The sequence below is a fragment of the Podarcis bocagei genome (assembly GCF_964188305.1).
Source record: "Podarcis bocagei genome assembly, chromosome: 13".
Taxonomy (NCBI): domain Eukaryota; kingdom Metazoa; phylum Chordata; class Lepidosauria; order Squamata; family Lacertidae; genus Podarcis; species Podarcis bocagei.
In genome coordinates this window covers 55,887,619-55,907,278 of record NC_138138.1, presented here as the reverse complement: position 1 = coordinate 55,907,278, position 19,660 = coordinate 55,887,619, and the positions used below count along the sequence as shown (strand labels likewise).

At 50.9% G+C, this 19,660-nt stretch overlaps 1 protein-coding gene across 2 annotated transcripts in view; it reads left to right on the top strand.

Annotated features, from left to right (window-relative positions):
* Positions 1-19,660, top strand: part of GIGYF1 (GRB10 interacting GYF protein 1) — a 49,574-nt gene that overhangs the window by 11,119 nt on the left and 18,795 nt on the right. The window contains exons 2-16 of one of the 2 annotated variants that reach the window (XM_081167751.1): positions 4,223-4,482; positions 5,364-5,439; positions 6,605-6,702; positions 7,297-7,426; positions 8,045-8,140; positions 10,041-10,152; positions 11,144-11,255; positions 11,350-11,390; positions 12,663-12,890; positions 13,016-13,248; positions 15,017-15,176; positions 15,295-15,489; positions 16,224-16,381; positions 17,544-17,703; positions 19,208-19,374. In XM_081167751.1, coding sequence (XP_081023877.1) covers positions 6,668-6,702; positions 7,297-7,426; positions 8,045-8,140; positions 10,041-10,152; positions 11,144-11,255; positions 11,350-11,390; positions 12,663-12,890; positions 13,016-13,248; positions 15,017-15,176; positions 15,295-15,489; positions 16,224-16,381; positions 17,544-17,703; positions 19,208-19,374 — 1,827 coding nt within the window. In that variant the 5' untranslated portion in view covers positions 4,223-4,482; positions 5,364-5,439; positions 6,605-6,667. The remainder of the gene's footprint in view (positions 1-4,222; positions 4,483-5,363; positions 5,440-6,604; positions 6,703-7,296; positions 7,427-8,044; positions 8,141-10,040; positions 10,153-11,143; positions 11,256-11,349; positions 11,391-12,662; positions 12,891-13,015; positions 13,249-15,016; positions 15,177-15,294; positions 15,490-16,223; positions 16,382-17,543; positions 17,704-19,207; positions 19,375-19,660) is intronic. The other variant, XM_081167752.1, reaches the window with a different exon arrangement.

The window sequence follows — 19,660 nt, the reverse complement described above, 5'->3', positions numbered from 1 at the left end:
GGTCTCTTCCAACTCTAGGATTCTATGATTCTATGAAGATATTCTCACACGGCACATGTTAAAAATGTGGAATTCACCAACACCATCAAATCATAGAATTGTAGGGACTCTGAGAGCTATCAGGTCCAACTAGATCATAAATAGCACATGGCCATCCAACCTCTGCCTAAAAGCACTGCCACCTCTCGTGGAATCTGTTCCACTGTCAAACAGAGCTTACAGTCAGAAAGGTATTCAGGGTATTTAGTCGGAATCGCCTTCCTTGTCATTTGAATCCGTTTGGATCCTGCCCTCTGGAGCAGCAGAAAACAAGCTTGCTGCATCTTCCATGTGATGACAGCCCTTTAGATGCTTGAAGATGGCTGTCCTATCTCAGTCTCCTCTTTTCCAGGCTGAACATACCCAACTCCCTCAAACGTTCCTCATCAGGCTTGGTTTCCAGACCCTTTCATCATCCTGGTCTCCCTCCTCTGCACACCTTCCTGCTTGTCAATGTCCTTCTTAAACTGGGGTGCCCAGGACTGGACACAGGACTCCAGTTGTGGTCTGGCAAAGGCAGAATAGAGTGGGACTATTACTTCCCTTGATCTGGACACTAGACTTCCATTGATGCAGCCTAGAATAGCATTGTCTTTGTCCATGGAGTGGACAGCATCTTAAAAAGCAGAGACATCACCTTGCCAACAAAGGTCCGTATAGTTAAAGCTATGGTTTTCCCAGTAGTGATGTATGGAAGTGAGAGCTGGACCATCAAGAAGGCTGATCGCTGAAGAGGGGAGTGTGGGGATGCCTGGATAGCTCTAAAAAGGAATTAAGGGGAAATGATGGAAATGGTTGTCAATAACAACTAGTGAAGGCTGATCGCCGAAAAATGGATGCTTTTGAATTCTGGTGCTGGAGGAGACTCTTGAGAGTCCCATGGACTGCAAGAAGATCAAACCTCTCCATTCTGAAGGAAATCAGCCCTGAGTGCTCACTGGAAGGACAGATCCTGAAGCGGAGGCGCCAAGACTTTGGCCACCTCCTGAGAAGAGAAGACTCCCTGGAAAAGACCCTGGTGTTGGGAAAGATGGAGGGCATAAGGAGAAGGGGATGACAGAGGACGAGATTGGACAGTGTTCTCAAAGGTACAAACATGAGTTTGACCAAACTGCGGGAGGCAGTGGAAGACAGGAGTGCCTGGCGTGCTCTGGTCCAGGGGGTCACGAAGAGTCGGACACGACTAAACGACTAAACAACAACAACGACTAGTGTTGGGGGCAGTCTGCCTTGGAATAATACTGGTTCCTGGAAATCCTAGGTGGGGAGAGTGAGACTCATGCATGTCAGCTTCCCATAATGGGAACCTGGTTGGCCACTCTTGAGAACAGGATGCTGGGCTGAAATGGGCTCCCTCTGGCCGCTGGTCCCACTGACGGTTTCTTCGATCCATAGCCCTTTTTCTACTGCTTCTCCCCAGCAGCTGCTGGCTCGGGTGCATGCGCCGCCTCTGAAGATGGAGGGGTTCTGTTCTCAGGAGCATCCGGCTTGAAACGGAGAGCCAGGGTCAGATCTCGCTTGACCACGAAGCTTGCTGGTGGTCTTGGGTCATTCGTTCGTAATAGCAATAAACGTGCCCTCACTGGGCGTGTCGCTTTACAGAGTACGGTGGTACCTCTGGGTGCGAACGGGATCCGTTCCGGAGCCCCGTTCACATCCTGAAGCGAACGCAGTCTGCATGTGCACGGGTTGCGATTTGCCGCTTCTGCGCATGCGCGTGATGTCATTTAGAGTGTCTGCGCAGGCGGTGAAACCCGGAAGTAACACATTCCGTTACTTCTGGGTTGCCGCGGAGCGCAACCCGAAAACGCCTAACCTGAAGCTACTTCAACCCGATGTATGACTGTACAAGAGGGCAGGATTCTGACCTGCAGGGGTCGGGTGTGCATGTGTGTGCGTGTTCACATTTCTGAAATTAACAGAGGGGGAGGCATTGCTTGATCCCAGGGGCCTGAACTAACTTTTGCAGGAAGTCTGAGAAACCGAGGTAGATTGTGGTGACGAGAGATGAAGTTCTAGAGGCAAAATTAGTAGGGGATAGACAGACTAATAAAAGTAAAGGGGACCCCTGACCATTAGGTACATTCATGGCCGACTCTGGGGTTGCGGCGCTCATCTCGCTTTACTGGCTGAGGGAGCCGACGTACAGCTTCCGGGTCATGTGGCCAGCAGGACGAAGCCGCTTCTGGCGAACCAGAGCAGCGCACGGAAACGCCCTTTACCTTCCCGCCAGAGTGGTACCTATTTATCTGCTTGCACTTTGACGTACCTTCGAACTGCTAGGTGGGCAGGAAGACAGACAAATAGATAACATTAAAACTGGCAAATTTCTGGGTCCAGATGTGAGTTCTTAAAAGAACTCAAAGGTGAAATTGCTGATCTTCTAACAAAATTACTTGCCCCTATGATCAGCCTCTACTGGAAAGTAGCCACCGTAACTCCAGTTTTCAGAAGGGTGTCCTGGGGGATCGTGGAAATTACAGGCCAGTTCTGACCCAGGAAAACTGGCGGTAATTATTGCTAAAGATTTAAAAAGCGTATAGAAGAAAAATCCTGCTGAAGCAGAACCAGCGTGCCTTCTGCAAGAGCAAGTCCCTTCTCACGTCTTCCTTACAGTTCTTTGAGAGTGTCAACAACCATATGGATATAGAGACAATAGTCCTCTTCTCTTCCATGAATTTGCCTAATCCTCTTTTAAAATCTGGGTTGGTCACCATCCCTGCCTCCTGTGGCAGCGAGTTCCATAGGTTAACTATGCGCTGGATGAAGAAGAAGTCCATGAGTTCTAGTGTTACGCGAGCGGGAAGGGAAAATCTCTCCTCTCCTTTCTCCATGTCATGTGGAACTTTAAACTTCTATCTGGCCATAGAATGGTAGACTTGGGAAAGACCCCAGGGATCATCTAGTCCAACCCTGTAGCGTTCCCAAAGCAAAGGAAGGATTGGACTCTGATTAATAGAATACACACGAGGCTTGACCAGCAAGACTCTGGGAGGAGTGTGTATAACAATTCCTGCCCACCCCTCGGCCCAGGTCGTTTTATTCACAAAAGAATTTTTTACACAGTGTTTGTAAGAACCAATCCGATTTCCTCTGAGCATTTCAAAAAACCCCACGTGGGACAAAGTTAAAACTACAAAGAAACTATTTCCTACTTGAGCATGCATATGTAGTTCAGAGTAAATAAACGAGGAAGCAAGGAGGAATGCTTTTAGGAAACCCCAGAGGTCATAAACAAGTGGTGAACAGGAGTGGCAGTATTTATCACCTCCTTCCTGGCCCTTAAGATCTATCTAAAGATTAAACTACATCAAAGTAACCTACCATCTTTATGTACTGAGGATGCCTGATGAACAACTAGCCTGTGTTTCAGAATCCTTATACGTGCCTGTCAGGCGTAGAGAACGCAAATGGCAGAGATGCAGAGGGCTGTGGGATTCGATCAGAAACTATTGTCAATGAATCAAGCCCAGTCAGTGCAATGCTTTCATCTCTGACACAAGGGTTTGCTTCGTATTTCATAATTCCTCATAGTAATCCCACTTGGCCACTACACAGCCCCCTGCAATAGCATCCGAAGCAGGGGGCCACCCAGCCTCTCCAAGGAAGGAGAGGGTTTTGCCTAAACTTAAAAAGTCCCAAGCGCAGCAACCTTCTACCAGGCAGGAGCCGGCTGGTGCGGTTCCCCATCTCCCAGCCCCATGCCGTCGGCCTACGGCCAGGTGAACTAAATAATAATAATTTATTATTTATACGCTGCCCGTCTGGCTGGGCTTCCCCAGCCACTCTGGGCGGCTTCCAACAAAACACCAAAATACAATAACCTATTAAACATTAAAAGCTTCCCTAAACAGGGCTGCCTTCAGATGTCTTCTAAAAGTTTGGTAGGTGTTGTTCTCTTTGACATCTGGTGGGGGGGAGTTCCACAGGGCGGATGCCACCACCGAGAAGGCCCTCTGCCTGGTTCCCTGTAACTTGACTTCTCGCAGGGAGGGAACCGCCAGAAGGCCCTCGGCGCTGGACCTCAGTGTCCGGGCTGGACGATGGGGGTGGAGATTCTCCTTCAGGTCTACTGGACCGAGGCCATTCAGGGCTTTCAAGGTCAGCACCTAAAGCCCCATGTCTGAGCAGTCTCCCCACTGGAGCACATGGACGCCAACCCCTCCTCTGTCTCTTCTTCCAGAGAGTTTCTCCGATGTGAATTGAGCCGCGGAGGTTGTGTCGCGGGGGCCCCAAGGCCGAGCAGCCTTCTGGGGAAATCGCCCGTGGCTTCTGGCCGTACGGGGCTCCGGGAGCAGCGCCGCCGGGAGGACCGCTCGCGTCAGACAAGGAGGCCGACTCTCCCTCACCTCCGGCCGCGCTCTTGGCTTTGCCGGTGACCCCCATCCCCGTGGCCGCTGGCAAGGAGGCGGCGTGCTGTGGGGTTGCTGCTGAGATATACAGGTATAGGGCGGTTATATTATTATTATTATTATTGTTCCATCTCTCCGTCTGGGAGTCCCCAATAGAGCGTCAGATCAGGCTGAAGGGGAAGCCACGAGCCACCCATGCTGCGTGGCTGCAGAGTGGGCAGATGCTATTGTATTTTTGGGACAGGGAAGAAGCACAAGCACATTTCCCCCCCAATAATATTTATTAATTTTCAATAAACATAAGACAAAAGAAAATATGCAACAACACAATAGAGAAGTGAAAAGGAAAAGAGGGGGGAGAGGAGAGAAATTCAATTAATTAATTAAAATCCTTTTTCATATACATTAATTGACTTCCTCTAATCTCCTCCATCTGAATTTCCTCTTTAATTTGAATGTAGCAGTTTCCAATATCATTATTTCAAAAAACAATATTACAGTCATATTCCAATTTCCTTACCTTTCTTATAGTGCATTTTCTTATTTATATATTTAAATCTAATTTAATCCTAGGCCTGGTTGGTTTTTTCCAAGTGGTTACATATCTTTGATGTTAGAATATTTGTTCAGATAGTCTTTACATTTCTTCCAGTCTTCTTGGTAGTCCTCTCCTTTCTGGTTGCGGATTCTCCCGGTGAGATCAGCCAGCTCCATGAATTCCATCATCTTCGTCTGCCACTGGAGCACAAGCCTCTTTTTTGTTGGGCTGCATGTCATTTGTTCTGGCGAGTCAGTGGCACGCTGGACCCAGACCATGCAAAGAGGGGCAGCAGAGGCAGTTTGCCCGCCTCACCCATCTGGGATTCCTGGGCCACCAGCCCCAGGCTTCTGGGCAACACATCCCCAGAATCAGCAGCCCTTCTGTTTGAGTAAGCTTCAAGTCGTAATATGCCTTTGATCTCTTCTCTGCAGGTTCCCTGCTCTTGTGATTGGACTTCCCAACCTGAGGGGGTGATCCAGGGCGGATCCTTGTTAAGCGATAACACAGGTGGGCAGCATCTTTGAAAGACCCCCTTTCTCCTCCTGCTTCTTCTGTCAGCCACCCCCAGCCCAGAAGCCCAGGATCCTGAAACTCTATTTCTCTAGAGACCCCTTTCTTCCTTCTTTCCACCTCTTGGCTTAACTCTGTAGGGATGTGAGTGCACTTTGTCTCAAACTGAGAAACCCTTTTGCTGTGGTTGCCACAATAATAATAATAATAATTAGTAATAATAAATTATTTATACCCCGCCCTTCCTGGTTCAAAAACTGGGCTCAGGGCGGCTAACAACAAATCTAAAACCCCACATTTTTCGCTTTATAAGACGCACCCGACCATAAGACGCTCCTAGTTTTTAGAGGAGGAAAACGAGAAACAAGAAAGCAACGCAAAGCCTCTTGAGCGAAGAGGCAGGAGCGCTCCGGCTGCGCTCAAGAGGCTTTGCATGGCTATCCCTGAAGCCAGAAGAGCAAGAGGAATCGGTGCGTACTGATCCCTCTTGCTCTTCTGGCTTCAGCGATAGCTGCGCAGCCTGCATTCGCTCCCTAAGATGCACACACATTTCCCCTTACTTTTTAGGAGGGGGAAAATGCGTCTTATAGAAAAATATGATAATTATAAAAGCAGCATAAAAAACAGTATAAAAACATGAATAACAATAAAATTCAAAAATCAATTAGATAATCCCCAGGGTTAGCTGGCCGAGCTGGTCCTCTTTGGGCCAGCGAGGAGACCAGGGGAGAATTAGCTGTGGGGTCTCAGAGCAGGTGACCTTCATAAAAGGGGAGGGGGAGGGAAGGGAAATGAAAGATCAGGCTGAATTCAAATTAAAGGCCAGGCGGAATAGCTCTGTCTTACAGGCCCGGCGGAAGGAGGTTAAATCCTGAAGGGTCCTTTGACACCCCTCTCCATCTACCACTGAGCCACCGGTTAGAGTGTCAGACTAGGACCCGGGCGAGACCAGGGTTCGAATCTCCACTCGGCCCAGGAAGCTCACTGGGTGTGACGTCAGGGGGGACGGACAGTCACCGCCTGTCGGCCTAAACTACCTGGTAGGGTTGTTGTGGGGGTTAAACGAGGAAAAGGAGAACAATCCCATCAGCCACTTTGAGCTCCTTTGGAGGGAGAACGTGGGCTGTGGGTGCAATAGATAACTAAATACAATGAATACCAGGTTTTTGGGGAAGAGAAGAAAGAAGACGAGCGCCAGAGGAAAGCCAGCCCAGGAGCGGTAGAGATGGCAGCCGAGACACTGAACTTTGGGCCAGAGTGGTGAGTGTGTGTGTGTGTGTGTGTGTGTTTTTATATACATTTTTATTGGGTTTTTTAACATACCATTTCCAACAATCCTATAACATAACTTCTTCTCTTATACAATGTTTTAGACTTCCGTCAACACCTCTGATGATTTTCTGTTCTTTATCACTTATTCTGCATTTCCTAATTTCTCTGTTACTCTTTAATTATCATTCTCCTCATAGTCTTTCAATATTTCAGATAATCCTCCTTGCAAAACTTCTTGCAGTCCTACTAGCATAATCTGTTCATTACCATTACTTTTCAAATAGTTCGTATATTTACTCCAGTCTTCTAAGAATCTCTGGCCCCGCAGGTTTCGAATCCTTCCTGTTAATTTACCCAATTCTGCATTCCATCAGTTTCATCCGCCATTCTGAGTGTGTGTCTTTTGAGGCTGTGCTGCGCCCAGAAAGGCCCTCTGGGGCAGAGGGAAGCCGGGGCAAGCAGCCGACCTCCAGTGGGAAAGGAGGACTTGCTGGACCTGAGGGGTTGAGTGGGAAGAGACAGCTCCCCCCTCCCTGATGTTCGCCTGACACACCTCCTCCCTCCTCCTCCCTCTTTCCTCAGGCTCCGCGCTCTCTCCAGTGGCGGGAGCGTCGCTTCCCCCCCACCCTCCCCTGCCATGCCAAAGTACAAGCTAGCCGAATACCGATACGGGCGGGAAGAGATGTTAGCACTTTACGTGAAAGACAACAAGGTGAGTGCCGCACGGTTGCGGGTTGGGGGGAGTCGTGCCCCCAGCGTGTAGGGCCGCTTGACCATGGGGCGGACGGTGGGGTGGACTGGGCAAGTTCCACCCCGGGTTCGAATTCTTTTCTTCTCTGTTTACAATCTTTGAATTGCTGTATTTTTCGCTCCATAAGACGCACCTAGTTTTTAGAGGAGGAAAACACAAACAAAAACATTCCGAATCAAATGTTGTACTAAACTATTTAAAGCAGCAAATCAGGCAGTCCTTGTCTGCTTCCTTCCCTCCTCCAAGGCTCGCTTTAAAGCAGCAAAGCGGACAGGAGCCGCCTACACGTCCCTCCGCCGCGCAGCATTCCCTTCATGAGATGCACAGACATTTCCGTTTACTTTGTAGGAGGAAAAAAGTGCATCTTATGGAGCGAGAAATACGGTACCTTCCCTTTTGTTAAGCTGAAAGGGAACAGCAATTGCTGAGGTTCCAGCTTGCTTCCACCCCCCCCTTCCTGTATCTTCTTTACTTTCCCCACCCGTCTCCGAGGTCGAGCCCTGCCAGAGCGTTGGTTTGGGTCGGGAAGAAGCTGGGTGGGCTCCTGACGGCTTCCTTTCCGCGCTCCTCCTTCCACAGGTCCCGGAGGAGATCCAGGATAAAGAGTTCTCTGCCATTCTCCAGGACGATCCTCTGCAGCCTCTGGCGTTGGTTCCCTTAACGGAAGAGGAGCAGGTAAAAGCGGTGGCGATGGATCCTGGCTCCTAGCCACAACGCCTGTGCTGTGCCCTCCACGGTCGGAGGAGCCGTGATTCTGAATCTCAGTTGCTGGAAAACGTAGGAGCGGAGAGTTTTGCTCCTGCGCTTGGATCCTGGTTCCCCATTGGGGCACCTGGTGGGGCAGTGGATGCTGGACCTGATGGGCCCCCTTTGGCCACACCCAGCGGTCAGTCAGTTTTATTGCACATGGCCAAAGGCTGCCGCAATGTACAGTGATACCTCAGGTTACGTGCGCTTCAGGTCACACACTCTGCTAACCCAGAAATAGTGCTTCAGGTTCGGAACTTTGCTTCAGGATGAGAACAGAAATCGTGCTCCGGCGGCACGGCAGCATCAGGAGGCCCCATCAGCTAAAGTGGTGCTTCAGGTTAAGAACAGTTTTAGGTTAAGAATGGACCTCCAGTGTTGGGATACTGCCAGGGAGACAAAGTCCATCATGGCCCCAAGCTGTCTGCCGGACGATCCATCGATCTCCTGTAGGCACGCAGTATCATCGATTAGCGACATGAGTTTCTAGAAAATATCTTGCCACATTCTAGAGCTCATGCACACTCTATCAGCAGATAATTTACAGCAGAAGTCGCATGCAGGAGAGCATTATTTACAAGCTTTATTCAGCGTTGATCAGAACAAAGAAAGACATGACTGCCTGCCTGCTTCAGTGTCTCCAACAGAGAGAAACGAAAAGCAATAGATAACATAAACATCCTGTGAACAGGAAATACGCAGGCTGTGACACAAACATCCTGCTCCCTTTTAAGGTGGAACGGAAATATCCTAACATCCAGAACCAATTAAGTACTTAACCCGGGGTACCACTGTACACAGAATCATTCAGCAATTCAAAGAAAATATGCTGGATTGATACAAAAAACTTAAAACATTTATATTATTCAAGATATTTCCTACTCTAAACAGAGCTAGAAAAGTAGATAGGGTCAAATAGCCAAAGGTTGCCGCAATGTACACAGAATCATTCAACAATTCAAAGAAAATATAGTGGACTGATACAAAAAAAAATTATCAAGACATTTCCTACTCTAAACAGAGCTATAAAAGTATCCTAATATACAAATTAAGACATTCAACAATAAAATTTATAAGCTAAAATTGTCACGTGGCCACTAATGTATTAAAAATTAATGTTAATTAATACAGTGTGCAATTATATTCGGAGTTTGGTGATAAAGATAGAATATAGCTTGATGTAGATAGGGTCAAATAAATTCATCTCCTTTACAGTTGGTGGCTACCTTGGCTATATAATTTGCTCTAATTTTCCTAGCGGCAGTTGCAAAGAGTGCTACATGCCAGGTCACATACTGAACTGTGTCTGCGAGGAGATACAAAATCATGTCAGAGGGGTTCTGGCCAGGGGACCTTGTCCTTATAGGTGCTAAAAATCTTTCTCTTGCTTCATTGTATAAGGGGCAGCGCAAGATATAATGCATAAGGTCCTCTACTTCAGGCCATCCCCTAATGCAAACGCGTTTGTTTGTTGGCATGCCTCTGTGTCTCCCATCTCTATAAGCAGAGTTTATTGTATTTAATCGTAACTCTGTAAAAGCTTTCCGAAGTTGCGCAGAAGTCCATTCATTAAAATAAGATGTATGTTCATTGGCCTCTCTTGAGTTTAAAATATAATGGGGCGCATGTAGATGTGTACATTGAGTTTAGATCGTTTTTAGTTGCCACTGCCCTTATGGTTCGTTTAAAGATATTTTTCTGGGAATATAAGGGAAGCAGTCTCTTCTTACAGTCTTCATGATGCTTTTGACAAAGCGTGGATCCAGAGGCCGCCTCTTCTCAAATTCTGCTCTCTCTCTCTTCCCCCCCCCTGCCAAATCTGCTTCAGAGGAACTTCTCCATGTCTGTGAACAGTGTTGCAGTGCTAAGGCTGATGGGAAAGGGGGCTGGGGCTGCCCCGGCCGGAGTCTCCCGGGGGAGAGGCAGCACCCGGAGCCGAGGTACGGAGGCATCCTGGTGGGCGGGTTGGCTCCCTTTCCTGAGAGCCAGTGTGGTGTAGTGGTTAAGAGCAGTGGACTCGTAATCTGGGGAACCGGGTTCGCGTCTCTGCTCCTCCACCTGCAGCTGCTGGGTGACCTTGGGCCACTCACACTTCTCTGAAGTGTCTCAGCCCCACTCACCTCACAGAGTGTGTGTTGTGGGGGAGGAAGGGAAAGGAGATTGTTAGCCGCTTTGAGACTCCTTCGGGTAGTGATAAAGCGGGATATCAAATCCAAACTCCTCTTCTTCTTCCTGTCTTGCCACCTTCCCCTGCTCTCACTTGGGGAGGCGGCGAGTGGGTTCCTGTTTCTGAAAGCCGGTGCAGTGGTTTGAGTGCCGGATTAGGACCTGGGAGAGATCAGGGTTCAAATCCTCCTGCTTGGCTATGAAGCCCGCTAGGTGGGTGAGCCTGGAGGCCAGTCATTGTCTCTCTCAGCCTCACCTACCTTGTTGAGGGAATTAGGGGAGGAAGGGAGAGAACCGTCTACACTGCCGCTTTTGAGCTCCTTGGAAAGACAAGGATGTGATATAGGTAAAGGGACCCCTGACCATTAGGTCCAGTCGTGGCCGACTCTGGGGTTGCAGCGCTCATCTCACTTTAATTGGCCGAGGGAGCCGGCGTACAGCTTCCGGGTCATGTGGCCAGCATGACTAAGCCGCTTCTGGCGAACCAGAGCAGCGCACGAAACGCCGTTTACCTTCCCACCGGAGCGGTACCTATTTATCTACTTGCACTTTGACGTGCTTTTGAACTGCTAGGTTGGCAGGAGCAGGGACCGAGGAACGGGAGCTCACCCCGTCGCGGGGATTCGAACCACCGACCTTCTGATCGGCAAGTCCTAGGCTCTGTGGTTTAACCCATGCAGTCCTAGGCTCTGTGGTTTAACACATGCAGTCAATCAATCGATGTTATTTTGACACCTTACCTCTCTCCACCCCGCAATTAAATAGGCCGTGGCCGTGGCGAGAGTGGCTTTTACCAAAGAAGCATTGAGGAGGCAGAAGGGGCATTTGGCCGCGGTGGGGTCCGCGAGATACATCGCAGCCAGAGTTGGGATGACCGGTGAGTAGGGGTCCCGGGGGAGCTGTGTCTGTGGGTCGCTGTGGGAACCTGCTGCCCTCTTTCCTTGCTCTGACACCCTCTTCTTCTCTTGCAGAGGAGAACGACGGTTTGAGAAGCCCATCCGACGGGAAGGAGGTACGGTGATTTCCCACCTAGATCGCAGGGTGCTCAGCGGGTGGGCAAGATTTGTCCTACATGCAGTTTGCGCCCGCCAGCTTTTTTCCTCCCTTGTGCAGGAAGGGAACTGGTCCTGCCAGCCCCCTTTGAAATGAGGAGCTGTTGTTAGCCTGTGGGCATTACTGGTAGCAGAGGAGAGCTATGCCCCTATTGAAGTGGCCTGCTGCTGGGGGCTTCGCTCGCCTGTTCTGGTTCTGGAGGGTGGGGCACTCCATAGCTCTCTCACCATTCTGCTAACTCACCTGTACGCAGTTTCTTTTTGCATATGCCTTGCCAGGGAAGCGCTTAATTGCAAGGGGTGTGTGTGTGTGTGTGTGCGTGCTTCATCTTTCCCAGCTACTCTTTTGCACTTGGCCCGGGCCAGTAAGATCTTGGCTGGGGTGGGAGGGCTCAGAGGACCACACTGGACCCTTCGCACCTAAAGTCTGACTTAGAGACCCCTACGCTCGCTCTCAGGGCTCTTTTTAGAGGGAGAGTGGGGGAGTCGCTCAGGGGTACCTGCAGGAATACCAGGTCCTCAGAATGCTCAATCTGAGGTTTTTTCGGGGTTCCGCAACGCTCTTGCGGTCACCCCAGTCTTCAAAGCGCCGGGCCTTTTTCCGTGGAAAGAGCTCCCGTCCGCCATTAATCGGGCGATCAACCGGAAGTCTGTATGCCATACTGTTTTGCTTCATGAGCAATGTGTCTCTACCAAATAAGCTTGCAAAGATTTGACACAAATTAATTCATCAGCCTCAACTTGATGGGTTTTGAAATAATTGGTCATAGAGCCTATATAATAAAAAATAAATGAATGGACTTCCGTTACAAACCTTTCAACAGTGGAATGGATGACCGCGGAAGGTGGTGGTTTCAGAACCACATTGGAGGTTCTGAAACTAAAACTGGATGGCCACTTGCCACAGCTTCTGCAGTTGAGATTCCTGCACTTCAGGGGGTTGGACTAGATGACCCTCGGGGACCCGTCTGACTACAGTTCTATGATTCCATGAAAGTCACACACACAAAGCCATGGAAGCCCCATCAATTTCCCTGTTGAAAAGCTGCCCTCATGGTGGATGTGGCAGGTCCTAACCCACTGATTGGTGTCCCTGAGGTGGGACGGCCCTAATAGAGTTAGAAGGGACCCCAAGGGTCATTTAGCCCAACCCCCTGAAACGCAGGAAGCTTTTGGCCCAACGTGGGGCTCAAACCCACGACCCACAGATTAAGTGTATTGCACTCTACCAGCTTATCCGCCGCCGTCTCCCTCCTTATTTGAAGCCCGGGCTCCGTTTGAGGAGGTGGCTCCCCCGGGGCGCAAGGAGTTTGCCCGCTCGGACAGTGACAACTGGCGCACCCTCCGAGAGGAGCACGAGGAGGAGGAAGAGGGCAGCAGCGGTGCCGTGGCCGTGGCCAGCTGGCGGCAGAGCGGAGGCCCCCGGCGGGAGAGCGAGCGCTGGCGGTCTGCTAGCCCAGGTGAGAGCCCACGGCGGAAGCAAGCTTGGGGGAGCCAGGAGGAAGAGGGCGTCCGGTTCCGGCCCCCGCAGAGGCCGCAGGAAGGAGAAATGGGTTTGCCCTCAAACCTCCCTCTATCCCCACAGACGGAGGAGGCCCTCGGTCCGCGGGCTGGCGGGAGCACGGCGGAGAAGGGCGCCGGCGGAAGTTCGATTTTGACTTCCGGGAGCGGGAGGACGAGTCGCGGAGCGGGCGCCGGCACCGGCACAACAGCGGCAGCTTCGAGGACGACAAGGATGGCCTCCCAGAGTGGTGCCTGGAGGATGAGGAAGAGGAGATGGGGACCTTCGACTCCTCCGGGGCCTTCATGTCCCTCAAGGTGTGCAGCAGGTTCCTAGATTCCAACAGCGTTCCCCCAGAAATCACTAGGGGAAAGGTCTTCTCTGCTCAGGGGTTTTTCCCCATTTGTTTGTCTTTCCGTCTATCTCACCCACACAGACACAGATCTAGGGTTTATCCATTGTGGGGCTGCTCTCATCTAGGGGGAGAGAGGAGAAGATGATGATGGTTATTATTGGCTTACTAATTGCCTTCTAAGCCACCCTTTTCCCGCCTGCGGTTGAAGACTTTTATTCCGACAGGCCTTTGGGGGCTGATTGTTCCTTAAGGAAATGGTTTTTAAATCGTGCTGTTTTTATTAATTGTCTTGTAATTGATCTGCTTTTTAAAGAAGAAGAAGAGTTTGGATTTGATATCCCGCCTTTCACTCCCCTTCAGGAGTCTCAAAGCGGCTAACAATCTCCTTTCCCTTCCTCCCCCACAACAAACACTCTGTGAGGTGAGTGGGGCTGAGAGACTTCAAAGAAGTGTGACTGGCCCAAGGTCACCCAGCAGCTGCATGTGGAGGAGCGGAGACGCGAACCCGGTTACCCAGATTACGTGACTACCGCTCTTAACCACTACACCACACTGTATTTTTTAAAAATACAGTGATACCTCGGGTTAAAGATGCTTCGGGTTAAATCTTTTCAGGTTGCGTCCTGCGGCGACCCAGAAGTGCCAGAAAGGGTTACTTCCGGGTTTCGCCGCTCACGCATGCGCAGACGCTCAAAGTGATGTCATGCGCAGAGGCAGCGAATCGCGACCCGCAGATGCGGGTTGCGTTCTGCTCCTGTTGCGAATGGGGCTCCAGAACGGACCCCGTTCGCAACCAGAGGTACCCCTGTATTGTTTTATCTCTTGCTAAGTTAAGTTATTTTTTAATTAATATATTAATGTGCTGTTTAGCTTTTTGTATTTTTTAAAATTTGTGTAAGCTGTCTTGTGGCCCACTCTGGGGAAAAGGCAGCAGAATGATTAATAATAATAATAATAATAATAATAATAATAAAATTACTCTTTGGGGTGAAGGGAGGTCATATAGCCCCGGCCAAGTATCTCTCTCTCTCCCTCTCCTTGGAGGTTTGGTCGTTCCTTCCCTTGCAGCCTGGTTCTTGTTCCTTCCCTTTCCATAGGCCATCCTTCCTTTCCCAACTGGATCCCTTCCGGCTGAATAAGGACTGTGTGTGGTGATGAGGGGCATCCCCGACCGCCCCCCACATGACTATTCTGTTAGGATATAGTCCCATTCCACTTTTAGAACAGGCATGTGGAGTTGTTGCATGTTACATATCTGTTTACTTCCAATGCAGTCTGCTGGGAACTTCCGTCGTATATAGCTTTTGCTTATGTTTTTTGCTTGGATACGAAGGGAAGCAGACATGTTTTCCTTTGTTCTAATGCCGAATAAACGCTTGTAAATACGCCTTGCATATGCCTCTCTCCGCCACTTCTGTTGTGGAGAGTTATTCACTCTGCTGATTAGAGCGTGCTCAAGTTTCTGAAGCTATGAGTCGCTGATTGATGCTGTGCCAAGGGAGACCGGAGTTTGCCTGGATGCCAGCCGGTGGCTGGAGGCAGCTGGGGGGCCCTGTGAATTGCCCCCGCCTCCCAGGACGCATCCCAACAATAGGGTTATGGGCCCAGATCCACGGCACTTAAACGAGAGTAGGGCTGCTGATGGCTGCTGCGAGACCCGGCAGAGACAGAGGTATGTGAAGCAAGACTTCTCAAAGCTGACAACGGCCTCTTCTCTTCTCCTTTTACAGAAGAGCCCCAAAGAGCCGATCCTTGAGGAGCAGGAATTAAGCTTCCAGCCCCTGCAAGAAGAGGAAGAGGAGGAGGAGCTGCCGGAGGCCAAGGACGGCGACAGGAGAGAGGGAGGGGAGGTCCCTGCCAGCCCCACGGCCAAGGAGGGGCCGGAGAGAGGTGAGAGGCTGGAGGAGGTGGGCCTGCTTCTTGGACAGAGGGCAGGAAGGCTGTAGGCTTGACCCCCTACCGCCTCGAATAACCTCCTTCTGCACCCCTTCCCCTCCTTTTCTCTCAGAACGGAAGGAGCCCCGGCAAGTGCCGGAGGAGAAACTGCCTGCTCCTCCCGGTGCCCCATGGCGAACGGGCCCCTCTTTCCCCACTGCTACTGCCCCCGTGGGTGAATGCGAGAGCGTCACGCCGGGGGTCTCGTCGAAGGTGGAGGTCTCGGGGCTGGCGCCTGGTGGCAACAAGGAGAAGGAAGCTCTCGATGGTATGTGGATGAGGGAGGAAGGGACAGGCCTGCGATTCTTCCCTTCTCCTCCTACTTCAAGGGTTGGCAAGGCTTACCAGGCCTGAGCCGGGTCACACCCGTGGAGATCCTCCGTGGGCCAGACCGGCGCAGCGCAACGGCAGAAATTGCATCTGTGCATGTCCGTGGCGCCGAAAATCGCATCTGCGCATGTCCTAAGCACGGAAATCGCTTCTGCGCGTGCCCAGATACCGGAAATCGCATCTGCGCATGTCCGTGGCACCGGAAATCACTTTGGCGTGTGCCCAGATGCTGAAAATCGCATCTGCGCAGAAGCAATTTCTGGAGCTGCGGAAGAGAGTCCCTGCGCTGCGCCGTGCCGGTTTAGCGCAGAGAGCGGGGACTTCCCAAGCGGGCGGGCGGCTGGGTTCGGGGGCGGCTCGTGGGCCGGTTAAATGGCCTCCATGGGCCTCAGGTTGCCGACCTCTGTCCTAGCGCTTCCAGGGCGTCACAACGGGCGGCTGCTTGACCGTCTGCTGCAGACTGGTGGAGAAGGCGGGCAGCAACACCGTTAAATCACGAGGAAACCTGGCAGCAAGGGAAAGGGTTGGCAGGGGCAGAAATGGGCCAGGCTGGCTTCGCAACCCTCAAGGGAGCCTCTTTTGCCCATGTTGTCTTGTTTTGGGGGGGGGGGGTCTTGGAGACGGGGTCGTTCTGTGCGAGGGGATGAACCCTCCTCCCTCTCCCACCTCCAGGGGATCCGTGCCTCCTCAGCCACCCGGCTCAGCTCAACCCGGCTGCTGTGGCTGCCCTTCCCACGCCGGCGTCCTCGTCCGCAACTGCTGCTGCTGCTACTACTGAATTCACAGTTGGGGACAACGAGGACGAGGACGGGATGAAGCACCTGCAGCAGGTGAGCGGGGGTTGCAGGGCCAAGGGAATCTGTCTTAGGGAATTGCTCTGTTACTTTTATTGTTAGCCACTCTGAGCCCGGCTTCAGCTGGGGAGGGCGGGATATCATCATCATCATCATCAGCGCTCTGCATGGGATCGCTCCTGGACACTGGCTTGTGTGCGTTGGCTGGTTGGTTGCAGCAAACGTGTTTTCGTGGCTGGCTCCCACATTCACTGCAGAAGCTCTGAATCTTCATGCTGAGGTGGGGGCTGCCCCCCCCCAAATTACTAGGTCAAGATCCCAGCCTTTTGGCTTTGGCTTGATTCATAACAGACTTTTAGGAGACATCTGAAGGCAGCCCTGTTTAGGGAAGCTTTTAATGATTGACAGACTGTTGTATTTTAAGATTTTTTGGGAAGCCGCCCAGAGTGGCTGGGGAAACCCAGCCAGATGGGCGGGGTATATAATAATAATAATAATAATAATAATAATAATAATAATAATAATAATAATAATAATAAAATTACTATTATTATAACACTTTTAGCCGCCCCCTCTCTCAACCAGGTAAGTGGCTCACAGCAATGACCATGGGAAAGCAGTCGGATTAACACTGGCTTCCTCAGCCTCGTCCCTCCAGATGTTTTTAGCCTACACCTCCCGTCAGCCTGAGCTAGCGGGGCCTGAGGATGCTGGCACTGCTGGCGGTTGTGGTCCAGAACAGCTGAAGGCATCCAGTCAGTGAAAGCTGTATCTAAAGCAGGCATAGGCAAACTTGGCCCTCCAGCTGTTTTGGGACTACAACTCCCATCATCCCTATCTAACAGGACCAGTGGTCAGGGATGCTGGGAATTGTAGTCTCAACAAACATCTGGAGGGCCAAGGCTGAGGAAGCCTGGATTAATGCATACCAGGTTTGTAAACAAAACCTCTGCGGATACTGAAGTGAAAATATTTCAGTGACGGTGGAATAGCTAGGAGCTGGTGTTGCAGGTGTCCGACTCTTAAGGGTCATCCAGCCCAACCCGCAGCAGTGCAAAATATTTGGAAGTAGTGCGGGGGGGGGATATCGTGTTCATTTCTCTGTGCGCGTTTTCGCAAGCTCACGACAGACGCACATCATCTCACTACGCATTTCTTCCCCAACCCTCCCCGCCCCCTTTCCCCTCCACTCCCGTAGGAAGCGGAAAAGATGGTGGCTTCCTTGCAGGACAGCTCTCTGGAGGAGGAGCACTTCACCCAGACCATCGTGGACCACCGCAACACGGCCGCCGCCTTGCCGCTCTCCCACGAGGCAGCCATGAAGTGGTTCTACAAGGATCCCCAGGGGGAGATCCAAGGTGAGCTTTGCAATAGGACTGAAATTGCCAAAAAAAGATGTTAGATTGTTTTTGTATGCCACTACAGCAGCAAGGCGTGGGACGCGGGTGGCGCTGTGGGTTAAACCACAGAGCCTAGGGCTTGCCAATCAGAAGGTCGGCGGTTCAAATCCCCACAATGACGGGGTGAGCTCCTGTTGCTTGGTTCCTGCTCCTGCCAACCTAGCAGCTCAAATGCACATCAAAGTGCAAGTAGATAAATAGGTACCGCTCCAGCGGGAAGGTAAACGACGTTTCCATGCGCTGCTCTGGTTCGCCAGAAGCGGCTTAGTCCTGCTGGCCACATGACCCGGAAGCTGGACACCGGTTCCTTCGGCCAATAAAGCGAGATGAGTGCCGCAACCCCAGAGTTGGCCATGACTGGACCTAATGGTCAGGGGTCCCTTTACCTTTTTACAGCAGCAAGGTGGTGATGTAGTGATGTATGGAAGTGAGAGCTGGACCATCAAGAAGGCTGGTCGCCGAAGAATGGATGCTTTTGAATTCTGGTCCTGGAGGAGACTCTTGAGAGTCCCATGGACTGCAAGAAGATCAAACCTCTCCGTTCTGAAGGAAATCAGCCCCGAGTGCTCACTGGAAGGACAGATCCTGAAGCTGAGGCTCCAAGACTTTGGCCACCTCAGGAGAAGAGAAGACTCCCTGGAAAAGACCCTGATGTTGGGAAAGACAGAGGGTGCAAGGAGAAGGGGACGACGGAGGACGAGATGGTGGGGCAGTGTTCTCGAAGCTACCAGCATGAGTTTGACCAAACTGCGGGAGGCAGTGGAAGACAGGAGGGCCTGGCGTGCTCTGGTCCAGGGGGTCACGAAGAGGCGGACACCACTAAACGACTAAACAACAGCAACAAGACTGCTTTTAGCTAAAAATTGGAAATCTCAAGAAATACCAACAACAGAAGAATGGCAGATGAAGATGTTGGACTTTTTGGAGCTGGCCGACCCGGCTGGAAGAATCCGCGACCGGAAAGAAGAGAAGCGTCAAGAAGATTGGAAGAAATTCAAAGAATACTTAGCCAAATATTGTAACATAAGATAATTAGAAGATACTTGGAAGTATCAAACAGGCTTAGGATTAGAACAAGAATTAATTGCAAAGCATTAAGGATTAGAATACCAATAAAAGAGAAGCGGATAGTAAATTGAAGGAGATCATTTTTATTAGAAATATGATTTTGGAGAACTCTTACAAGGTGATACAATGAAATTCCGTTAGGGGGGATTTGAGGAAGTCATTTAACAATGAAAGTTAAATTAGGTCTTGGAAGTGTCCCCCCCCCTTTTCTTGAGTATTGTAATGTGTTTTTGTTTGTGTGTTTTGTAAGTTATTTCTGTTATAAATGTGGGAAATTAATTTTAAAAAATGGGGGGGGGGTGAGCTTTGCATCCAGGCGGGGTGTGCCTGTGTCTGCATCCGCAGCCCTGATTCTCCCCTCGGATCACTGACCTGCCCCTTCCTGTCTCTCCAGGCCCCTTCACGACTCAAGAGATGGCTGAGTGGTTCCAGGCCGGCTACTTCACCATGTCCCTACTGGTGAAGCGAGGCTGCGACGAGGGCTTCCAGCCGCTGGGCGAAGTCATTAAGATGTGGGGAAGAGTGCCTTTCGCTCCCGGTCCATCGCCACCCCCCTTGCTGGTGAGAGGACCAGGGAGGGGATGGTGGGGACGGTGGGGGGGGGGGGAGAGGGCGAGGTTTTTGTGTTTTTAACCGAGATCGATGGATGGAGGGCAGTACAGCGGTACCTTGGTTCTCAAACTTACTCCTTTCTGGAAGTCCGTTCCAAAACCAAAGCATTCCAAAACCAATGCACGCTTTCCCATAGAAAGTAATGCAAAACGGATTAATCCGTTGCAGACTTTTAAAAACAACCCCTAAGACAGCAGTTTAACATGAATTTTGCAATCTAACGAGACCATGGATC